This window comes from Vanellus vanellus, assembly GCF_965231255.1.
Source record: "Vanellus vanellus genome assembly, chromosome: 30".
In the NCBI taxonomy this organism is placed as follows: Eukaryota; Metazoa; Chordata; class Aves; order Charadriiformes; family Charadriidae; genus Vanellus; species Vanellus vanellus.
In genome coordinates this window covers 1,192,575-1,216,001 of record NC_138935.1, presented here as the reverse complement: position 1 = coordinate 1,216,001, position 23,427 = coordinate 1,192,575, and the positions used below count along the sequence as shown (strand labels likewise).

General features: G+C 64.8%; 1 protein-coding gene across 1 annotated transcript; it reads right to left on the bottom strand.

Annotated features, from left to right (window-relative positions):
• Window positions 1-5,254: 5,254 nt before the first annotated feature.
• OLFM2 (olfactomedin 2) lies at window positions 5,255-18,716 on the bottom strand (the record flags this gene model as incomplete). The annotated part of the gene is given in 7 exon segments (XM_082496655.1): window positions 5,255-5,932; window positions 8,605-8,711; window positions 8,932-9,151; window positions 12,621-12,776; window positions 14,014-14,163; window positions 18,580-18,605; window positions 18,608-18,716. Coding segments are annotated over 7 exon segments (1,446 nt in total).
• Between the last annotated feature and the right edge of the window lie 4,711 nt (window positions 18,717-23,427).

The window sequence follows — 23,427 nt, the reverse complement described above, 5'->3', positions numbered from 1 at the left end:
GGATGTGGCATCATGTCCATCATAGCCCCTTTTTTTGGGGGGGGGTTCTCAGGACTTGGGCATTCCGGGGCGTTGGGCACTGCTGAAATATTTTGGAAATATCTTTTTTTTTTTTTTTTTTTTAACCGCAGCCGCCGCCACCCCCGGCACAGGCGGTGCGTTTTTCAGCCTCTCCCCAGCCGGAATCGGCGCTGAATAACCAATTCGCCTCCCGTTTAGGGCTGAGCCTTCGCGAGAATGACAATAAGCTGGAAAAACCCAACCTGCAGCACGGGTGATTTCGGGCAGGGAGACAGCCTGTTTTCCACAAGAGTTTCTACATGCGTAAGGTTATTAAGTGCCCTGGGTTATATTTTTTCCCACCTCCCCCCCTTCTTTCCCCCCCCCCCCGCTTCTTTTATAGCCTAATAAATAGCGGCGCAGAGGAAAAACACGGCGGTTGGTGGGTTTGGGGTTGTTGGTGGGTTGTTTTTTTGGTTTTTTTGGTTTTTTTTTTTTCCCCCGGCTGTAGGCACCGACCGACCGTGCCTCAAACTGCAGCTGCACTGCAGCACTCGCTGCATCGCATTCGGTGGGGACCCCTCCCTTGAAGGACACCCCAGGTTGAAGGGTGCGGGGAAGGTGACCAAGGTCCCTGAGTGACAATCGGTGGCATCGTCCCTATCCCAGTGTTCCCCCCTCACCCTCCCAGAGAGCCTTTTCCCAAAGCTTTATCTCAGCCCCATCAATATTCGTTACCAGCGCCGCGGTGGCATTTTTGGGAGCTGAATCCATCCCGGGTCCCGAGGTGGGGGACGATCGCCAGCGCCAGGGGAGGGGGAGAACTGGGAAGGGTCTTGGAGAGATGCTGTGGGGCAGTGCTTGAGGGTTGGCTGCGGATGGCCACCCCGTGTCGGCCGTGGGGCTGCCCCTGCGGCATCTCTGGCACCGGGAATGAGTAACCGCGGCAGCACCGGGCCCTCCTGCATGGATGGGATGGGATGGGATGGGATGGGATGGGATGGGATGGGATGGGATGGGATGGGGAAGGGGAAGGGGATGGGATGGGGATGGGATGGAGATGGGGATGGGGATGGGGATGGGATGGGGATGGGGATGGGGATGGGGATGGGGATGGGGATGGGGATGGGGATGGGATGGGGATGGGGATGGGGATGGGATGGGGATGAGGATGGGGATGGGGATGGGGATGGGGATGGGGATGGGGATGGGGATGGGGATGGGGATGGGATGGGGATGAGGATGGGGATGGGGATGGGATGGGGATGGGGATGGGGATGGGATTGGGATGGGATGGGATGGGATGGGATGGGATGGGATGGGATGGGATGGGATGGGATGGGGATGGGGATGGGATGGGGATGGGATGGGATGGGGATGGGGATGGGGATGGGGATGGGGATGGGGATGGGGATGGGGATGGGGATGGGGATGGGGATAGGAAGGGGATGGGATGGGGATGGGGATGGGATGGGGATGGGAATGGGGATGGGGATGGGGATGGGGATGGGGATGGGGATGGGGATGGGGATGGGGATGGGGATGGGGATAGGAAGGGGATGGGATGGGATGGGGATGGGGATGGGGATGGGGATAGGAAGGGGATGGGATGGGACGGGGACGGGGATGGGGACGGGGATGGGATGGGGATGGGATGGGGATAGGGATGGGGATGGGGATGGGATGGGGATGGGATGGGATGGGGAAGGGATGAGGTTGAGGTTGAGGAGGCAGGCATACACTCCTGCTCCCAAGCCCTTGCTGTTCCCTGCTGTCTTTGCACCCACTGCGTCCCTCCCGCCATGGCCATCTACTGTCAGGGGACAAAATAAACCCATCCCTTGCTTTGCTGGAAGTCACGGGATAAGAAACAAGCACTCCTCGCAGGCGAGCAGCAGCCGTGCTGCGAGCTGAGCACGGATTAATATCTCGGTCCACAGGTCGCTTGGATACAGGCTCTGCCGAGATAGGGAGCCTTGCTCAGGCACTAATTGCTAAATAATGCCTGCGGGGGGTTTGCCAGCCACTGCCCGGAGCCAGCAGGCGTGCGGCTGCGCATTGCACACCCCTTGCATGGTGCAAAAGCCCTCCATCCTCATCCTCATCCTCCTCCTCCTCCTCACCTGGCTTTGCTCAATAACCCTCCTCGTCGTGCCAAGCCGAGCGCCGGAGCCGTGCCCGCTTTTGGCCGCTGGCCCGCACGTTATTCCGACAGCAAATTAAACTCCCTGCATGAGCGAGCCCCAAGCCACGGTGTGAAAAGTGGCCGGCGGGGGCTTGGCCGAGCCGCCCTTCATTCACATCCCAACTTACAGGGGCCGGGGCAGAGCTGCTTCGGTCGGGGCTGGTGGTGTGGGGTTAATGGCCTTCCTGTGGTCACGGCCCGGCTGAGATGCGGGAACGAAGGTAGAAAACCAGGGATGTGCCCAGCACCCACAGCCCAACAGGGTCCCATCACCCAGACAGTGCTGGGGTCAAGGTGCTTCCAGAGGTGGCAATGGGATGAGGATGGGGATGGGGATGGGATGGGGATGGGGATGGGGATGGGGATGGGGATGGGGATGGGGATGGGGATGGGATGGGGATGGGATGGGGATGGGGATGGGATGGGGATGGGGATGGGGATGGGATGGGATGGGATGGGATGGGGATGGGGATGGGATGGGATGGGGATGGGGATGGGGATGGGATGGGGATGGGGATGGGGATGGGGATGGGGATGGGGATGGGGATGGGGATGGGATGGGGATGGGATGGGATGGGATGGGATGGGATGGGATGGGATGGGATGGGATGGGGATGGGGATGGGGATGGGGATGGGGAAGGGGAAGGGGATGGGGATGGGATGGGGATGGGGATGAGGATGAGGATGGGGATGGGGATGGGGATGGGGATGGGATGGGGATGGGATGGGGATGGGGGTGGGGATGGAAGTGGCGATGCTCTGCAGAAGAGGTCCACAGGGGATTTCTCCTCCCCAGGACCTATTGATGCCCCCCAACGAGCCCATCAACATGGTCGAGGGCGAGCTGAGCTTCCCAGCACCCCAAAACACCCCACCAACAGCGGGGGGAGCTGCCAAGATCCGGTGTCACCGCAGCCTCCGAACCTACTCCTCACACACAGGCAGCTGATGGGATTAGTGGGGATTATCCTCTTGTTCCCCACTCCTCTTTCAAGAGGAGAATAAATGTGACAAGGTGCTTCCAGCTTCAATTTTATGCTCTCAACCCGGGCGCCGGCACCGTGATGCCACCCTTGGGGCAGGGATGGGGCTCCAGGGCTGGACCGGTCCCCCCGCTTTCCTACTGCCCCAAAACCTGAGAACGTGCTGGGGCTGTGATGGGGGATGAGAAGGGTCGATGTGGCCTCTGAGGGCTTTAACGCACCCTTTCCCTGCCCCCATCCTGCCAACTTCTGCCCAGGTTTGGGGGGAGTCCCTACTTGCAGGGTCCCTCTCCACCCGTCGTCCCCCCTCTGGTCCACAAAGCATCTCACAGGGTCCGGGCTGACCCGCAGCCCTGGAAAGCGCAGCTCTGCAACTTGATTTTGCAGGACAATTTTGAGCTTTATTCTGCCTGATCGTGCCACGGGAGGGCTGCCTGAGTGGCGAGGCTGCCTGCCCAGCCCCGGGCAGCACCGGTGCCTCTGCCTCCTCCAGCCCTGTGTCCCTCCATCCCTGCCACATCCCCTCCACATCCCCTCCACATCTCCTCCAGCCCCTCCATCCCCACCACATCTCCTCCGTCCCCTCCACATCTTCTCCACTCCTTCCAGCCCCTCTACATCTCCTCCATCCCCTCTACATCCCTTCCAAACCTTTCCATCCCCTCCACATGTTCTCCAGCCCCTCCAGATGCCCTCCATCCCCTCCACACCTCCTCCACCTCCTCCACGTCTCCTCCATCCCCTCCACATCTCCTCCATCCCTTCCATCCCCACCACATCCCCTCCAGATCCCCTCCCTCCCCTCCACATCTCCCCCATGTCTCCTCCACATCTTCTTGATCCCCTCCAGATCCCCCCCACATCCCCTCCATCCCCTCCACACCTCCTCCATCCCCTCCATGTCCCCTCCACATCCCCCCATGTCCCCTCCACATCCCCTCCATGTCCCCTCCACATCCCCCCATGTCCCCTCCACATCCCCTCCATGTCTCCTCCACATCCCTTCTACATCTCCTCCACATCCCCTCCAGATCTCCCCCCTCCCCTCCGCATCTCCTCCCTCCCCTCCATCCCCTCCACACCTCCTCCATCCCCTCCATATCCCCCCATATCCCCTCCACATCCCCCCATGTCTCCTCCACATCCCCTCCACATCTCCTCCATCCCCACCACACCTCCTCCATCCCCACCACACCTCCTCCATCCCCACCACACCTCCTCCATCCCCACCACACCTCCTCCACATCTTCTCCATCTCCCCCACATCTTCTCCATCTCCTCCACATCCCCCCCACGTCCCCTCCACATCCCCTCCACCCCTTCCATCCCTCCTCCCCCCCCCCGCCCAGCAGGTTCTTGCTCTCCCCCAGGACCAGTATCCTGCTGCCCCGGCTTTGGCGGGTGCAGGATTTGCTCCCCACCTTGCAGGGTCTTTTCCCCCAACCACCACCACCACCACCTCCCAGCTCGTCGCAGCTGCACTATAATTTCCCTTCCCTTCCTCCTCGCCTCTTCCCAGCTCTGCGGTAATTTCCCCAGCGCCGCACCCGCATGCATTAAACATGCCCATAAACAACATCGCTGGCTGCCGGCGCACATCTGGAGGAGAGAGGGCTGCGGATCGCCGCCAGCCCCTGGCATCCGCCAGCGGAGGGGATGCAGGAAAAGGAAGGGAGGGGGAATCAACCCATCAAGTGACAAATAATAATATTTAAAAAAAAAAAAAAACCACGAGGGGGGGAAAATATCAGCACAAGCCCCATCAAACGTCAAAGAGACTGTTTTTATTTGCCGTCGAAATAAAGATGTAAAGTGAATAAAAACAAAATAAAAGACCCAACAGAAAAACAAACAAACAACCGAAGTCAGCTCAAATGAAGGCAGAAGAGATCCATGCGCCATGAACCGCGGGAAGAAACCAAAGAAATATAACCAAAAAAAGAAAAAAAAAAAAGTCAAAGAGGAAGAGGAGGAGGAGGAGGAGGAGGAGGAAGGCTCCACCCCTCCCCTGAGAGAATGGCCGAGGCTGAAGTGTAGAAAAACTAAAGAGCTGGGGAAGGGAGAGCAGAGGAGTCCGGCGCCGGGTCACAGCTCGCCCGACGTCTTTATGACGTGGAAGAGCGTGACGTTGTAGATGACCTGGTGGCCGTTGTTCCAGGTGTAGAGCACCCTCTCCCGCGGGTTGTAGTCCAGCATGGATATGTGGGAATACTGGTTGTGGAAGGGAATATCCGTGTATTCGTAGCTGGAAGTGTTTGTGTAGTAGGCAAAATAGATCTTGGCGCCGGCAAGGTGGGAGTTGGTGACGTAGAGGGTGCCGCAGATCATGAAGGACTCCCCGGCGCTTCGTTTGGGGTACCCCGTGTCCCAACTACGCAGGACCTCCAGCGTCTGGGGGTCCACCCGGCTCACCACGATGTTGCCGGCGTTTTGGTTGGTGGTGTAGACGGCCCACAACCCGTTCTCGTCCACCATGAAGTCGATGTCGGAGAAACCACCCCAAGAATAAGGGAAGGTGTTGTTGTAGCCGGCGCCGGCCAAGCTGCGCTGCACCAGCACACTGCGGGAGCGAAAGTGGTACTTCACCGCGATGTTACTCTGGTATTTGTTGTAGTAGAGGGACCCGTTGAAGACGACGTGGCCGGTGCCGGCCCAGGGATGCGGCAGGAGGTGCTGCACGAAGTTCTGCCCCGTCACAAAGTCGTTCAAGGTGCGGAACTCCAAGACGCGCCGACCCTTGTAGTATCCGTCCATGTACCACACCTGCGACGGGCTCAGGTTAGGGATGCCCGGCCAAAACGGGGGGGCCCTCCTCCTCCCCCACCCATCGAGATGGGCTCCCGGGACAGACGGACACGACCCACACCCTGCGCAAACCACGCAACCGCGTGCCAACGCGCCACATTTCTTCTGGTTTCCCCCTTTAAAGATGTTTTCTGCTCCCGCGCAGCCCCGTTCCCCTCCTTGCCACGTGGCAGAGCTCCGCGGAGGCAGCGCGTGGCCCACGGGCAACCGGGCAGAGGGCCAGCGGGCACCGGGGCAGTGCGTAGCGCGGTGTACGGGCAGTGTGCGCTGCAGAGGGCATGCGCCACGGCGCAGGGACCCCTGGAAGCGTGCAGGGGCACTGAGCACCCCAGGGAGTGTGAAGCGAGGGTGCGTGGACCCCAAGCAGCGTGCATGGGCAGCGCGCAACCTGGGGAGCATGCACCGAGGCGCATGGATTACAGGGAGCATGCTTGGGCAGCATGCAACCCAAGGAGCATGCACCGAGGCGCATGGACTGCAGGCAGCGTGCACAGGCAGCATGCAAACCAAGGAGCATGCACCGAGGCGCATGGACTGCAGGCAGCATGCACAGGCAGCATGCAACCCAGGGAGCATGCACCAACGTGCATGGACCACAGGCAGCATGCACAGGCAGCATGCAACCCAAGGAGCATGCACCGAGGCACATGGACTGCAGGCAGCGTGCACAGGCAGCATGCAAACCAAGGAGCATGCACCGAGGCGCATGGACTGCAGGCAGCATGCACAGGCAGCATGCAACCCAGGGAGCATGCACCAACGTGCATGGACCACAGGCAGCATGCACAGGCAGCATGCAACCCAAGGAGCATGCACCGAGGCGCATGGACTGCAGGCAGCATGCACAGGCAGCATGCAACCCAGGGAGCATGCACCAACGTGCATGGACCACAGGCAGCATGCACAGGCAGCATGCAACCCAAGGAGCATGCACCGAGGCGCATGGACTGCAGGCAGCATGCACAGGCAGCATGCAACCCAGGGAGCATGCACCAACGTGCATGGACCACAGGCAGCATGCACAGGCAGCATGCAACCCAAGGAGCATGCACTGAGGCACATGGACTGCAGGCAGCGTGCATGGGCAGCGTGCAACCCAGGGAGCATGCACCAACGTGCATGGACTGCAGGGAGCATGCATGGGCAGCATGCACCGAGGCGCATGGAACGCAGGCAGCATGCACAGGCAGCATGCAATCCAGGGAGCGTGCACCAAGATGCATGGACCCCTGGCAGCGTGCACCCCAAGGAACATGCACCAAGGCGCATGGATTGCAGGGAGCATGGATGGGCAACATGCAACCCAGGGAGCATGCACCGAGGCGCATGGACCACAGGCAGCATGCACAGGCAGCACGCGACCCAGGGAGCATGCACTGAGGTGCATGGACTGCAGGCAGCGTGCATGGGCAGCGTGCAACCCAGGGAGCATGCACCGAGGCGCATGGACTGCAGGGAACATGCATGGGCAGCATGCACCGAGGCGCATGGAACACAGGCAGCATGCACAGGCAGCATGCAATCCAGGGAGCGTGCACCAAGATGCATGGACCCCTGGCAGCGTGCACCCCAAGGAACATGCACCAAGGCGCATGGATTGCAGGGAGCATGGATGGGCAACATGCAACCCAGGGAGCATGCACCGAGGCGCATGGACCACAGGCAGCATGCACAGGCAGCACGCGACCCAGGGAGCATGCACTGAGGTGCATGGACTGCAGGCAGCGTGCATGGGCAGCGTGCAACCCAGGGAGCATGCACCGAGGCGCATGGACTGCAGGGAACATGCATGGGCAGCATGCACCGAGGCGCATGGAACACAGGCAGCATGCACAGGCAGCATGCAATCCAGGGAGCGTGCACCAAGATGCATGGACCCCTGGCAGCGTGCACCCCAAGGAACATGCACCAAGGCGCATGGATTGCAGGGAGCATGGATGGGCAACATGCAACCCAGGGAGCATGCACCGAGGCGCATGGACCACAGGCAGCATGCACAGGCAGCACGCGACCCAGGGAGCATGCACTGAGGTGCATGGACTGCAGGCAGCGTGCATGGGCAGCGTGCAACCCAGGGAGCATGCACCGAGGCGCATGGACTGCAGGGAACATGCATGGGCAGCATGCACCGAGGCGCATGGAACACAGGCAGCATGCACAGGCAGCATGCAATCCAGGGAGCGTGCACCAAGATGCATGGACCCCTGGCAGCGTGCACCCCAAGGAACATGCACCAAGGCGCATGGACTGCAGGGAGCATGGATGGGCAACATGCAACCCAGGGAGCATGCACCGAGGCGCATGGACTGCAGGCAGCGTGCGTGGGCAGCGTGCCCCCCAGGGACGTGACCCTGCGGAGGCGCAGCCGGGAGGGACGCGGCAGCCTGAGCCAGGCGTGTTGCAGGGGCCGCGGTACCCGAGGAGCGCTGCGGTTTGGCGAAAACGCAGAGCCAAGCGTGCCGAGAGCCGCCCGCCTGCGAATTGCACCTCCGCGTGGGCCGGGGAGGGGGTTAGGGAAAGACACGCGGGGAAAAAAAGCCACGCAGGAGCCACGGGAAACGCTGTCCCACGCATTCCCCCTCCCCCCTCCTCTCCCCTCCGCCGCCCCCATGGGTGCCCGTGCCACTCACCCGGCTGTCGGCGCTGGGCGTCATCGTGTCGGTCATCCACGACCCGAAGCGGGAGCCCGACGCGCGGATGGTGATGGGGTTGCTGACGCCCGTCAGCTTCCCGCAGCCTGGGAGAGAGGGCGGGAGGGGAGCGGAAAAAACGTTCGGAGTTAGGGGTGGGCATCCGGGACCACGCCGCCGCCCGGCTCCCTCCGGTCCCGCGGGCACCACGGCGAGGAACCGGGGCTCCCCTTCACCCCGGGGTCCCCTGCGTGTGTGGGGACACTGCTGTGCCCACCCAGACCGGAGCGGAGGAGGCGGTCGAGAGGGACGGGGACGGGAACGTACCCAGTTTTTGCATGCAGGCGTGCAGCCGTGCCTCCAGCATCAGCACCCGCTGCTGCAGCTCCTCATAGTCGTAGGCACCCATCTCCTCCTGGATGGCCAGCAAGTTGCCGGAGAGGTTCCTCACCTCCTCCTTCAGGTGCACGATCAGCCGCGTGTCCGACTTGTACTGATCCAGGACGGGCAGCAGAGGCAGCAGCTCCGTCATCTTGTCCTTGAGCTCCTGTTTAAGGGGCGCCAGGGGAAAAGAAAAAAAAAAAAAAAATAAAAAGAAAAACACCCACCGCCGCTTAAATTAACCCCCTGCCCAGTGGTGCTTGTCCCCACGTTTGCTGTCCATCCCTCCGGCGGTCATAAGGAGCCCTCCGGCACCGATCGCAGAGCGCAGCCTCGTTAACACACCGGAGACGAGCCCGATTCCCTGGGTTGGTAATTAATAACGATTACAAGGCTTCGCATCTCCCCAGAGCTTGGGGAACGGGAGCTAATGAATCACCCGCGGCCGACGTTAGCGCCTCGCTCTGCAGAGCGGGAACCAGGCAGGATCAGGCCCCACTGTGGGACCAGGGGGTGACATCCCCCCCCTCTCCGGTCTCCCCGGAGCAGCGGGGCGACGGCACGGAGCGATGCTCTGCGCCGGAGGGATGCGGGAAGGTTCAGCGACGGTGCCGAGGGAACGAGAGCAAGAAGCAGAGTTAGATGCCAGGTCTGGGATTTAAAAATCTCCACTTATTTCAGCAGAAGGAGAAGGTTAAAATGTGTTTTGACCTTGGCCTGGAAGCACCTCCGGCCGTCCGGCAGGCACAGGCTGAGCAGGTCCCCGACAGCCGACACGGGAACGGGTTGGGGAGAGGGTGTCAGGGATGGGTGATGGCTCCAGGCAACGAGTGCGTGTGCACCCAGCACCCTGCGTGCCACAGGGATGCTCCGCTCTGGGATCATCACAGGGATGCTCAACCCTGGGACCACCACCGGGATGCTCGACCCTGGGACCACCACCGGGATGCTCGACCCTGAGAGCCCCATGGGGATGCTCAACCCCGGGACCCCCGTGGGGATGCTCAACCCTGGGACCCCCTGGGGATGCTCAGCTCTGGGACCACCACCGGGATGCTCGACCCTGGGGCTGCTGTGGGGATGCTCAACCCCGGGAGCCCCGTGGGGATGCTCAACCCTGGGACCCCCGTGGGGATGCTCAACCCTGGGACCCCCTGGGGATGCTCAGCTCTGGGATCACCACCGGGATGCTCGACCCTGGGGCTGCTGTGGGGATGCTCAACCCTGAGACCCCCATGGGGATGCTCAGCTCTGGGATCACCACAGGGATGCCCGGCCCCAGGAGCCCCACAGAGATGCTCAACCCTGGCACTGCCGTAGGGATGCTCAACCCTGGGAATGCTCAACCCTGGGACCCCCATGGGGATGCTCAGCTCTGGGATCACCACCGGGATGCTCAACCCTGGGACTGCCATGGGGATGTTCAACCCCGGGACCCCCGTGGGGATGCTCAGCTCTGGGATTGCCAGAGATGCTCAACCCCAGGAGCCCCGTGGGGATGCTCAACCCTGGGATTGCCACAGGGATGCTCAGCTCTGGGATTGCCACAGAGATGCTCAACCCCGGGACTACCATAGGGATACCCGGCCCTGGGCGCCCCACAAGGATGCTCAGCCCTGGGATCCCCACAGGGATTCCCGGCCCCGGGAGCCCCGCAGGGATGCCGTGCACGGGCTGCCAGCCTTGCGCCAGCCGCCGCGCCAGCATGGCAGGGAAGGGGCTGGGGGAAGCACGCAGCAGCGTGGCAGCGAGCTGGCCCTGGCTGCAAGCTGCTCCGCCGACTCTCCTTCGCTCAAGGACGCTGTAAATCCCCAACCAGTCCCTCCGTCCCGCTCCACGGCCCCCGGCCCCACTCGCCGTCCCACGGCTCAGCGGGTTTTCCCAGGAACAAGCCCAGCTTGCCAGCACCTTTCCTCTCTCCTCACTTTTCATTTCAGCCCGGCATTACCGGCCAATATTCCCGTGTCTTGACGGGATTGCACCCCGGTCGTGGGGCTCAGCACCTCCTGCTGTGATTAAACCAGCCGAGACATTTGCTGCAGCTCAGATGTTTAATCAATGTCTCGTCTCTGCGACTGTCAGCGCCCAGCGTCCACCCGAGCATCCTCCAGCCCATTTCAGTGCCAAGAACCAGCCGCTCCCGAGACAGAAACACTCTTTAGCTGTCAGGATGAAGCCTTGAGGCTCCCAAAATAAACCAGTGCCCTGGCGGGGGGGGACGGACGGATGGACGGACGGATGGGTAATGGGATTTCTTGGGGGGTGCAGAGCCGCTGCAGCACAGGCAGCATTAATTTGCAGGCTGCATCGATCAGCGCGCGGCGCTGGCGGCTGCCACCCGTCAGGCGGAAATCATGGCTTTGCCGGGGAAGAGCCACGTTCTGTTTAATTAAAGGTGTCGATTCGCAGCCAGATGGGCTGGGAATTGGCCATCTCTGCTGTCCCGTCACTGGTACAGCTCTTCCCTCCCCCTGTGGCAACCGGGCAGGCGGCAGGATGTAGCCCTGGGTCGGTTTGCCCTGTGCCTTGTCTGAGCGCCCACCGCGGCCGGGGACCCTCTCCCGCTCCTGCACCGTACCCACCCTGTTCTCGCAGGTGACACAGAGATGCTCAGCCCCTGGACCACCACAGAGGTCCTCGGCCACCTGGAACACTACAAGGCTGCCTGGCCCTGGGACCACCCCAGGGATGCTCAGCCCCTGGACCACCACAGGGATGATCAGCCATCCGGATCCCCAGTGGATGCTCAGGTCTGGGACCACCCCAGGGATGCTCAGCCCCTGGAGCACCACAGGAATGCTCAGCCCCTGAACCACCCCAGGGATGCTTGGCCACCCAGATCTCCACAGGGATGCTCGGCCACCCGGATCCCCACAGGGATGTTTGGCCACCTGGATCCCCACAGGGATGCTCAGCCCCTGGACCACCACAGAGATGCTCAGCCCCTGGACCACCACAGAGATGCTCGGCTCTGGGACCAGCCCAGGGATGCTTGACCGCCTGGATTCCCACAGGGATGTTCTGCTCTGGCACCACCCCAGGGATGCTCAGCTCCTGGACTACTGCAGGGGTGTTCAGCTCTGGGACCACCACAGAGATACTCGGCCCCTGGACCACCACAGGGATGCTCAGCCACTCGGATCCCCACAGGGATGCTCAGCCCCTGGATCACCCCAGGGATGCTCAGCCACCCAGATCCCCACAGGGATGCTCAGCCCCTGGACCACCCCAGGGATGCTCAGCCCCTGGATCACCCCAGGGATGCTCAGCCACTCGGATCCCCACAGGGATGCTCAGCCCCTGGACCACCCCAGGGATGCTCAGCCACCTGGACCACCACAGGGATGCTCAGCCACCCGGATCCCCACAGGGATGCTCAGCCCCTGGACCACCCCAGGGATGCTCAGCCACCTGGACCACCACAGGGATGCTCAGCCACCCGGATCCCCACAGGGATGCTCAGCCCCTGGACCACCCCAGGGATGCTCAGCCCGCTCGGACCACCGCAAACAGGACCTTTCCCAGTGTGCCCACCCCTGTTGTCGCACCACGTAGCACCGCGTGCTCGGGGAGGGCTGCCAAACCCGGCGGGCGGTCCCGTGGGGTGCGAGGGGCATCGGGGGGCGCGGGCTCACCTGGAAGCTCTTGGCGTTGAGGCTCTTCTGGCTCTCAGCAGCCACCTTCAGCCTGGAGTCCAAACCCTTCATCAGGGACTCGGTGTTGCGCACGTACTGGAGGTCCCGATAGGTCCGGAGGTCCAGTACCTCCATGGACTGGGAGATGTTCTGCACCTGCTCGGTGGGATGGGGGACGCAATAAAAAGCCCTCAGTCTAATTAAGACAGCCCCCTGCTGCTAACGAAGAGGCCTGAGCCGGGGAGGGAGGGGATTTGGGGGTGCAGAAGCAGAGAGGGGATGGGGAAGGGAGAGCAGCCCCCAGGACCAGCTCAGGACCACCAAGTGCTGGTGGGGACACGGCCCCATCCCGGCGCCCCCGTCCCCAGGGAGCTGCAGGACGAGCTGCTCCCCACTCCGCCGCACCGGCGTTTATGTAAACGCTCGCGAAGAAAACTCTCCCCCCCTGCAGCTTTAATGCATAAAATAATGCGTTTTACCCATCTTGCTTCAGCTGCTATTTGTCTTGTGTTGGTTTTTTGTTTGTTTTGGGTTTGGTTTTGTTTTGTTTTGTTTTTTTTTAAAACCATCCAAGCGCACGTTTCCCAGCCCGGGCTATGAGCTTTCATTCTTTAATTTCATCTGCCGCAGCCGGCAAAGTGATTTTCTTTCCACCCTTTCAAGTGACGCCAACGTGGCTGTGTTCCTCAAACGGTTATTTATTTATTAGCGTTGGCCCCACCGGTACTTACGGTGCCGCCGCCGCCGCCTCGGGAGGGAGCTGCTTAAAGAGGCGTTTTTCGCAGCGCGTTATAATAAAAGTTTAACGGGGTTTGTGGTGTGTCCGCCCGGGCGGACGCGTGAAAACCAGGGGGACACTAAAATGAGCTCTTCTCGGGCACGCGGCTCCGCGCCATGGGGCCGACGGGGAAAGCGCCGGGAGCGCGGACCCCCCCTCCTCTGCGGAAAACCACACACCCCCCCGTCTCGCAGGAGGAAACCACCCGGCGCTCCATCAAACAGCATTCGGCTCACGGGAGCTGCAGGATGAAACCGCGCTGGGGATTTATCTCGGGGCTGATTATATCTCGCTTCGGGCGGTGATGGCATCGCCGTGCGCCGTGGCGCGGTGATGCCCTTCCCGCAAACCGAACGGCCACGCGGGAGGATGCGACCGCTCCTCTTTGCGGCGGGATGGGGGTGCGCTGAGGATGCTCGGACCGGAAAAATGGGAGGGAGGGAGCGCCGCGGGTGTCCTGGCCGGCACGCGGCCACCGCACGTCGCGGGGGGAAGGGGAGAGCCCACGGCGGTCCGCGCTGCCGGCCGTGCGCATCCTCCCACCCCGCAAATGGACCGTTTCGTTAGGGGGCTCAGCCGGTAACGCCGATTAGCGCCGGGTCGGCCAACGCTCACCTTCTCCATGAGCTGGCGGAGCTGGTGGCTGCGCAGGTCGCGGGAACAAGTGCCCTGGACGGGGATGACGGCCGTGCAGAGGCATTTGCCGTCGGGGGCTTGCGCCGAGGTGTAAACCTGCCAACCCTCGTCGGGGCTCTGGAAAAGGGTCTGCGGGAGAGAGGAGAGGAGACGTCAGGGTGCCGAAGGATGCCAGAGCCGCTCGCCATGCCGTGCCGGGCTCCCCACGCCTGTCCGAGCATCCCCAAAATCACCGGGGCTGGGGCAGGGCCGGCAGCGCGGCATCACCGTGGTGAGACGCCGGAGCATCCTTCCCTCCCGCTGTCGCCTGGATGGGGATGAGCCGGCAAGGGAGCGACATCCCAGTGCTGGGACAAACCCGCCAAACCCTTCCTGAACCGTCACCGCGGCACCGGCAAAGCCCGGTGCCGAACGCATGCCGCCGCGGCGCGGCCCCCACGGTGCTGCCCTGCTCGCCGCCACCTCCCACGCAGCTTCTCCGAATCCCGTTCTCGTCCCGAATCCCGTTCTCGTCCCGGCTCATCTGAGCCGCTTCGCATTTTTCCCCTCCTTTTAGGTTTTTATCCAGGTCGTTTAGTTTTCCTCCCTCTCCGAGACCCATTTCGCCGCAGCGATCTGCTGCAAATACGGAGATTTCGGCATCCCGGCAGGTCCCGCGCTGCCGGGCCGGCCGCAAAACGATGGCGGGACGGGAGGGAAGGACGAAGTAACGCCCTTCATCATCTCCCACCGGCCACCTCCGCATCCCTCCTCTTCCTCCGGAGGACCCAACCCGGTGTTAATTCCCACTAATAGAATCCCCAAACCTCCCCCCCTTCCTCCCCTTCGCCTGATTTATTCATGCCATAAGCCGGTGTTTTTGCGCTGGGCCATTTAGCATTTCATGGGTAATTCATAATTATTAATTATGAAAATCAAGAGCAAACTCATCGCTCTCCAAGCGCCTTCTGCATCCAGCCAGGCGAAGATAAACGACCCGTTCCCTGTAACGAGCCGGGGACCATACTTTACTTTACACGCCGCGGTTTTAACTTCATGTTTCACATCGGAAGGGATTTATTGGACACGGCGGCGGCGGCGAAACCCCATTCTCCAACCTCCAGCGCAACCAGAATAAATTAACTGGCGGCGGCGGCAAACTCGCCCCGGACCGAGTAAATTCCTGAGTTGTCGCAGGGGGAGGTAAATAGAGGATTTTTTTCAGCCCAGCTCCAACGCAGCCGGAGAGCCCTCGGCAGCCCCGGCTGGTGACGAGCCACCCCGCGGGATAACGAATGAGCCACCCCGCGGGATAACGAGCCCTTAGGAAGGCCCCACGGCGTTTTGTGCCGGCTGCTACGGCAGGTGAATTAATACGATAGAGTGATTATGGGATAGACTTGTTGCAAGGCGCTGCGCGGTCCCACCCACCCAAAATTGGGATCCCCATGGGCAGGAGGGGTTTTCCCCCCCCTCCCCCTCCCCCTCAGCTGCTCCGGGCACGGCATGGGGCTGGTACCCACAGTGAAAGCATCCGCAACCGGCACCGGTGCCGGCACCGTCCTGGGAGCATCCTGTGCACCAAAAGCTTTATTTCTCCTCCTTCCTCGCTCCCCCCCCCCCCAAAAAAAAAGCACTACTGAAATAAAAAGAGCCCAAAACGACGCGGGCAGAGCATCCGCCGTCACCACGCGACCGTTTCCTTTTACCCGGGACCCTTCTGGCCGCGGCTGAGCATCAGGCGGCCATAAATACTTTATGGAGGGCTAATGCATAATTAACGCCAGGCGGCAGCAGGATGAGTGCAGGCGGCGCTGAGAGCCGCCGATTTGGAGGTTGGCACAGCTCCTCCGCCCGCCAGATTGGGCTTTGGGGGGGGGGGGGGGGGCGCGGAAACCCTCCGGGGCGCATCGCTGAGCGGGATGCGGGAGAGCATCCCCGGGCCGGAGCCGCACGCTGGGAAGATGCTCTGCCGCTGCAGCGCCGTGGCCGCATCCTGCCCCCCAAATTTCACCCCCTCCCCCTTCCAGCGTTGCAGATAAACCCCCCCACCACCCCACCCTCCCCCCAGCCCCAAGGGATGGAGGTGGAGGGCAGCCCTGCCCCCGCGCCTGCCCACTGCGGCGCCGGCCGCTGCTGCCGGCGGTATTATTAGGTTAAGTGCAGCCTGTGCAATCTGTCACCGGGTTATTAATTAGAGCTCCCCGGGAAAGCTGCCTGCTCGCAGCTCGGCAGAGGAGAAACTGCTGACACCCTCGGCCGCGGCGCGGCGAGCTGCCGGCGGCGGTGGGCTGCCGGAGCACCCCAACCCCTCTCACCGGGGGTCCCCGAGCAGGCGGGACCCCCTCCTCAGCCCTTTGCCCCAGCGAAATAGCCGCGGCCGATGGGTACGGGGGTGCGGCCAAGCGCTCTTCGGAGCCGGGGTACGCCGAAGCGGCACCGGCGGTAACGGCAAGCGCCGCTCTACGTCTTTGTGGAGAGGGACCACTCCAGGGAGAGCGATGGAGCCGCTGCGGAGGATGCTCCCGTCTCTCCCCGTTGCGGTGAGACGATGCTCCAGAGCCGTCGCCTGCACCCGCAGCGCCAGGGTCCCCGAAAGCCATCGTCCCGGGGAGGTGGAGGTGATGGGGGCACCAAGGCCGGGGCTGGGCGAGTCCGGCTCTGCACCTCCGAGCAGAAGAGGAACCGCTTTTTTTCCTAGAAAAGGGCTTCAAGAATCCCCCAAACAACAGCGAAAGGCCGCACCGGGCACGGCCGCGCCGGGAGCCGAAGGCGGTGAGCGGCGGTTTTTTGGGTAAACCCGGTCCCAGCGTCCCCGGGGAAAGCGTTGCCTTGCCGAAGCCCGGCGGGCCATCGGTTCTCCCGCCTTCGCACCCCACCGGCCATCCCGCCGGCCCACCGGCTCCCACGGGCGGTTGCGCCGACCCATTACAGCCGCATTAGCGGCGCTCCTTCCCGGTGATTAATGATTTTACAACGAAGACCAAAGAGCGACTAATGATTAACCAATTATCGCAGAGCAGCGCCCGCTTTAACCCCCCCCCACACCCCCAGCGCCGCTAATTGCCCTGCAACACGATTGCCTATTTGGTGGTGCCCGGTGAGACCCCTCACCGCGGAGGGGGGGGGGCGGGGGGAGCGTGGTGATGAAGGCCACACCGCCGCTCATCCTCTGCAGAAGCCCGGGTGGGCACCGTACCCCAAAAAGGATTCTCCCTCGGGACCCCCCCAGGGATGAGGGCGGTGGGGAAAGACCTTCGGGAAGGGGACTGGCACCAGCACAAGGTGGGGGGAGCAGCGCGGTGAGACCCCCCCAACGGCTCTGCCGGGGGTGTGCCGGGAGCGGGGGGGGGCACACGAAGCCATTGGGGTCCCGGCAGTGGGTCGTGTGTGTGTGTCCCCCCCTCCGGGGGGGGTCCCTCACCCCTGCAGCATCATCCAGCCCTGTCGCTGACGTTGCGGCCCCCCAAAACCTCCCCCCCCCCCAAGTGTTGTGTCCCCCCCCATTCCCCACTCCCAACTTATTTTCACGCCGCACACTCAGCCCCACTCTCACGGGGGGGGGGGGGAAGGGGGGGGGGATTGCACTGAAGGGCTGACGCCAGTTGGAGCCCGGAGAACCCCAGGGGAAATTTGGGAGGGGGATGGGGGGTGTCCCTGCCCAGGGAGGGGGGGGATGACGACAGCCACCAGCTCCCCAGGATCCTGCAAATTGGGGGGGGGGGGAAATCACCCACTTTCCCTAGGCAGGAGCCCCCCTTGGCCAGGGTCCAACCCCCCCCCCCCCCAGCAACTGCCCAGTTCAGGTTTAGTGGGGGAAAGAAGGGGGTCAGGAGCCCCCCCCCCCCCCAACCCCACGGAGGGGGAGCAGGGGGGGGGGGTCTTCTCCACAGGGTGACCCCAGCCTCAGGCTCCCAGGTGAGACCGGCCACCGTCGGGGGGGTCCCCAGTGTGTCCTGCCCGGTGGGGGGGATCCCCATACCCCGGGGGGGCGTCCCTGATGTGTCCTGTCTGGGGAGAGGGTCCCCATTCCCCGGGTAACCCCCGGCAGAGGGGGGGGGTGTCTTGTCCCCATAGGGGAAAGAAGTGGGGTCCACTGTCGGGGGGGGGGGCCGCGGTGTGCCCTGCCCGGGGAGGGGGTCCCCATTCCCCGGGTAACCCCCGGCCGAGGGGGGGGGGTCCTGTGCCCAGGGGGAATTGGGGGGGGTCCTGCGCCCATGGGGGAACTGGGGGGGGGTCCCATGTCTGGGGGGTCCCCGGTGCACCCCGCCCGGTAGGAAGAGAGGATGGGGCGGGGGGTGGTGGGGGGGGGTGGTGCCCGTGAAAGGGGGGATGCCCAGACGAAGGCGGGGGGGGGGGGGGGGGGGGGGGGGAGGAAGGCAGAGGGGGGGGGTGTCCCGGTACACCGCATCCCGGGGCCGCCGGAGCCCGCTGGGTGCCGGTACCGGTGGCGCAGCTCCGCACCGCAACCCGGGCATCCCCCCCACCCCCCAAACCTCCGACACCCCCAACCCCTCTCCCACCATCCCCCGCCGTGTCCCCCTCCCCGGTACCGGTCGGACTCACGATCTTCTCGGAGGTACCGGCCCGGAGACGGCGGTACCGTTGAGCCCCACCAGTGACGGTAACGTCTGGGACATCCAGTTGGTGACCATGGCCATGGTGCTCAGCACAGCCCCGATCTTCAGCAGCGGCACCGTCATGTCGCCGTCGCCGCCGCATGCCCATCACACACCCCCCCCACCCCCCCCCTCCTCCTCCTCCTCCTCCGCCACCCGGTGCCGGTGCCCGTTACGGGGCGAACGGCGACACCGGCCACGGAGTGTCCCCTCCTCTCCTTTCCCCCCCCCCACCCCCCGCCCTCCCTTTCTCCTCCGCGCCGCGTTCGCCTTTATAACGGCGGTCGGCGCCGCTCCGGAGTGACGTCGGCGCCGTTGGCCCCGGGCCAGCCCGGTAACGGCCCCGGTTTGGGGCGGGTCCGCCCGGCCGCGGTGCGGTACGGACCCCTGTTTCGGGGTGGTCCCGGTTTCGGGGTGATCCCCGTTTGGGATGGTCCCGATTCGGGGTGGTCCCAACCCGGCACGGTGCGGTACGGACCCCGTTTTCGGGGTGGTCCCGGTTTCGGGGTGATCCCCGTTTGGGATGGTCCCGATTCGGGGTGGTCCCAACCCGACACGGTGCGGTACGGACCCCGGTTTTGGGTGGTCCCAGTTTCGGGGTGATCCCCGTTTGGGATGGTCCCGATTCGGGGTGGTCCCAACCCGGCACAGTGCGGTACGGACCCCGGTTTCGGGGTGGCCCCGATTTCGCAGCTCTCTTTTGGGGGAGGAGGACCCCCGGAGGCATTCGGTTTGGGGGAACAGGACCCCTGGAGACCACTGGTTTGGGGGAGCAGGACCCCCGGAGACCCCCGGTCTTGGGGAGGAGGACCCCCGGGGACCCCCGGTTTTGGGGAGCAGGACCCCCGGAGATCCCCCTCCCCTTTACCCTGGTACCTCCAGGAACCTCCGCACCCCCAGCCTGGTTTGGGGGCTGCAGCCCCCCCCGACCACCCACCGCGCCGGGGCCAGCCCCCCCCCCCGTCCCCCCAGCCCCCATTGAGACCCCACAAGACCCCCTCCAGACACCCCAAATCCTCATCTCCATCCTCACCGTGACCCACACCGGTGGGGACCGGCGATGATGCGACCCCCCCCCCCCCCACGGCCCCCCACCTCCCCCAGAGCGCCCCATCCCCACGGCAGAGACCACCCTGACCCCCTCCCCCACCCCCCCAATGGGGGCAACGGGACCCCCGAAGCTCTGTGGGGGTTTTTGGTCCCCATCTCTCCCCGTGTCGCGGTCACACAGTGCCACCACGTGGGGACAGACACGCACAGCACAGACTCCCACGCGGGTAACCGCGGGGAAAAACCCACATCCACCCCCACAAGCCCCCTCCCCACGCCCCCCCACCCACCCCCCACCCCACGCCGCGGGTTTCGGGGCGCTCCTGGGCTCGGCGCCACTCTGCCACCACCGTGGAGGGGACAGGGCTGCACCCGTGGGGACAATTGTCCCCACGTCCCCCGGGGACAACGCTCTGGTGGGTGGGGAGGGTCCCCGGCGGGGGGGGGGGGGGGGGGTTGGGGGGTGCTCACCTTTGAGACCCCCCCCCAAAGTGCTCATAGATGCTCGTGGTGGGGATCTGGCCCCACGGGGGACCCACGGCGGGTGGAGCCGTGGGTGTCCCCATGCTGTGACCCCCAGCAATGCAGCTGCCGCCTTAAGGACCTGTATTTTTGGGGGGGTCGGGATGGGGGGCTGGACCCCCACAGCCATGGGAAAGGGCTTCCAAACCCACCCCCCCCCCATCTCCCACCCGCCACGAGCCCTACGTGCCATGGGGACACCCCTGGGGTGCCCTCAAACCGGGCGGTGTCACCGGCACACCGGGGCGCACCCGCGGGGCTTTGCACAGCCAGGGCAGAGTGGGAGGATGGGGGAGACCCCCCCACCCCCCGTGACCCCCAAACCTCCTCCCCACCTCTTTGTGGCTCCATTGCCGCATTCCCTTCCAAGCCAGCGCAGGAACCCGCCTGCAAAGAGCTCATTAACTCCGGCTCATTAAGTGGGGCCGAACACGGAACGAGGTGCGGATACAGCAGGGGGTCGGGGGGACCCCCAAACCCACCGCAGTGGTGGGGGCAGAGCAACCGGGTAGGGGGGGAAAGGGGAGATGAGGATGCGGTGGTGAACACCAGGGCCCCCCCCAACCCCCCCCCCCCAACCCCCCCCCAGCTCCCCAGACCGCAGCCATCCCCGGCCGGGTCCCCACATCCCCTCCCTGCCTGTCACCCCCCAACTGAGCCCCCCCTTCAAGATGAGCAGCACCCACAAGAGGAGGTCGGTTTGGGGGTCCCGCACCCGCCCCATCGCCCGCGGCTTGGGGACACCAGCGGGGCGGTCCCGGTTCGGCCCCACCATCACCCCGGCACCCCCACAAAATCCCCCCCAAGGAAGCGGCTGTAGTGAAGACCCGGGTGGGCTGGTGCAGCCCCCCCTAACCCCCCCCCAAAACCCGGCACCCCCCAGCTCATGTATATTCAACAGGCTGCACAAACCGCCGCTGCATATTCAGCGGGACCAGCGGTTAATAACGAACCGCTTAATTAGAAATAACACCAGGCCCAGCACACGGCTCCGGCGCGCTGACCCACGGGCGACGCCGCAGCCGGTTGCGTGGGGTTGTGGGGAAGGGACGGGGCCACCGTAGGACCCCCCAAACCAGCCCCGTCCCCAGGGTTCGGGGGACAGAGGCAGCCCCAGGCTACGAGGGGGACACGGGGACACGGAGCTCCGTCCTCGCGGTCTCGCCGCGTGGGACCTTCCCGCCTCGCCACCTCCGCCCCGGCACAAGGATGCCGCCGGGACGGTGCCATCATTGGTGGCAGCGGGCGGAGGGAGGCGGGTGGCGGTGCCCCGCTGGCCCCGGCCCCGCTGGGACACGGCGCGTGACCCCACGACACCCACCGTGGCGGGCACCCACGCCGCTGCCACCGGGCACAGCTGGAGCACAGCTGGCTGCGAGGTGGCCGGTCCCGAGTCACCCGTCTGTCCCCACCACGTGCGGCTCATCCCGGCGCCCCAAACCCTGCACCCATGGGTGCTGCTCCCCCTCCCCCAGGCTGGTCCGGACCCACCCGCCACCCCACGGTGTCACCGCGGGTGGGGACAGCCGTCACCCCGCGTCCACGCCGGTGTCGGGGTACGCGGCGCGGCCCGGGTGAGGCAGGATGGATCGGGGCCGCTGCCTTCCCTCGTCCTCGGTGGCCACGTGCGAAGGCGCTCCGGCGCCAATCCCGCCAAAGCCATCTGTCACCCACGTGTGTCCCCGCCACCGCGCTGGCACAGGGCCAGGTCCCCAACACCCCCCAGCTCAGGCCCGTCACCCCTTCGGGGGTGTCGGGGAGGGGATGGGATGGGCCACCATCCCGCACCCAAGTGGCCACGGGCACCCCCGGACCCCCGAGGCCGGGGGGGGGGGGGGAGGCGGTGGGATAGCGGGGTGAAGCCCAGCACCCACCCTGCCCTTGGGGTGGGGGGGGGGACACCCCAGCACCCGAGTGCCACCCACAAACACCCACCCACCCCACCCCCCAAAACGCATCCCCCGGTGGGTACCAATTGTCCCCGTCGTCCCCCCCCCCCCCAATTCGGGGGACACACCCAGGGCGGGTCATGGCGTCCCCACCGGCCCCGCTGCCAAACGGGCATCCCCGGGGGAAGCCGAAGGGTGTGTCCCCCCCCTCTTTCCGCCAACCGGCACCCCCCCACCCCCCCCCCACCCCCAACCCCCGCTCCGCGGCGCCCCCGCCCGCCCCTACCTGCATCGCGGGGGAACCGGCGGAGAGGAGGAGGAGGAGGCCGGGGAAGAAGCTCATCCTGTAGGCACTGACCCCCTTACCGGGGCCGGTACCGGAGCCCCACCGGACCGGGTGGGTTTTGTTTTTTTTTGTTGTTTTTTTTTTTTTACCGCCCCTCCCGTTATTACCGGAGCCGCAGCCGCTCAGCGCCGCCGCAGCCGCATCCCCGGGCCGGGCCCCGCCGCCGCCGCCGCCGCCTTTGTCCGCGCCGCCGTTTCCCCCCTCCGCCACCCCTACACACACCCCCACACCCCCCCCAGCCCCGGTCGGGCCCCGTCGCGTTACCGAGCGGGACCCGCCGCCACCGGCTGCAGCCGCGGTACCGGCCCGGTGCAGGGGGGCGGCGCGGAGGTTGGAAACACCGGGTCGGACCGGGCCGGTGCTGGGCGGAACCGAACCGGGCTGAGCTGGGCGGAACCGAACCGGGATGGACCGAGTAGAGACCGGGAGGGAGGCGACCGAGCATCCATCCCCCCCCCACACACACACACACACACCCCCCGGTACCTCCTCCCTCCCCGGGGTACCCGCAGCCCCGGGCGGAGGGATGCTCGGGGTGCGCAGAGGGGCCCCCGGTCCCCTCCTGCCCCCGGGCCCCTCTCTGGGGTCTCTGGGGATGGAGATTTTGGGGACAGTGGAGGGTCGCGGGGCAGCCCCGGGTCCCCTCTCCTCCCCCCGGTCCCCTTTCTGGGAACAGAGGTTTTGGGGAGAGGGGAGAGTTGGGGGGCAGCCCCGGGTCCCCTCTCCTCCCCCCGGTCCCCTTTCTGGGAACAGAGGTTTTGGGGAGAGGGGAGAGTTGGGGGGCAGCCCCGGGTCCCCTCTCCTGCCCCCAATCTCCTCTCCGGGGTCCCTGGGGACAGAGGTTTTGGGGGGCAGTCCTGGGTGCCCTCCTGCCCCCAGTCCCCTCTCCTGCCCCAGGTCCCCTCCCTGGGGTCTCTGGGGATGGAGGTTGGGGGGGGGGGGGGGCATTAGGGGGGCAGCCCCGGGTCCCCCCTCTCCTGCCCCCAAT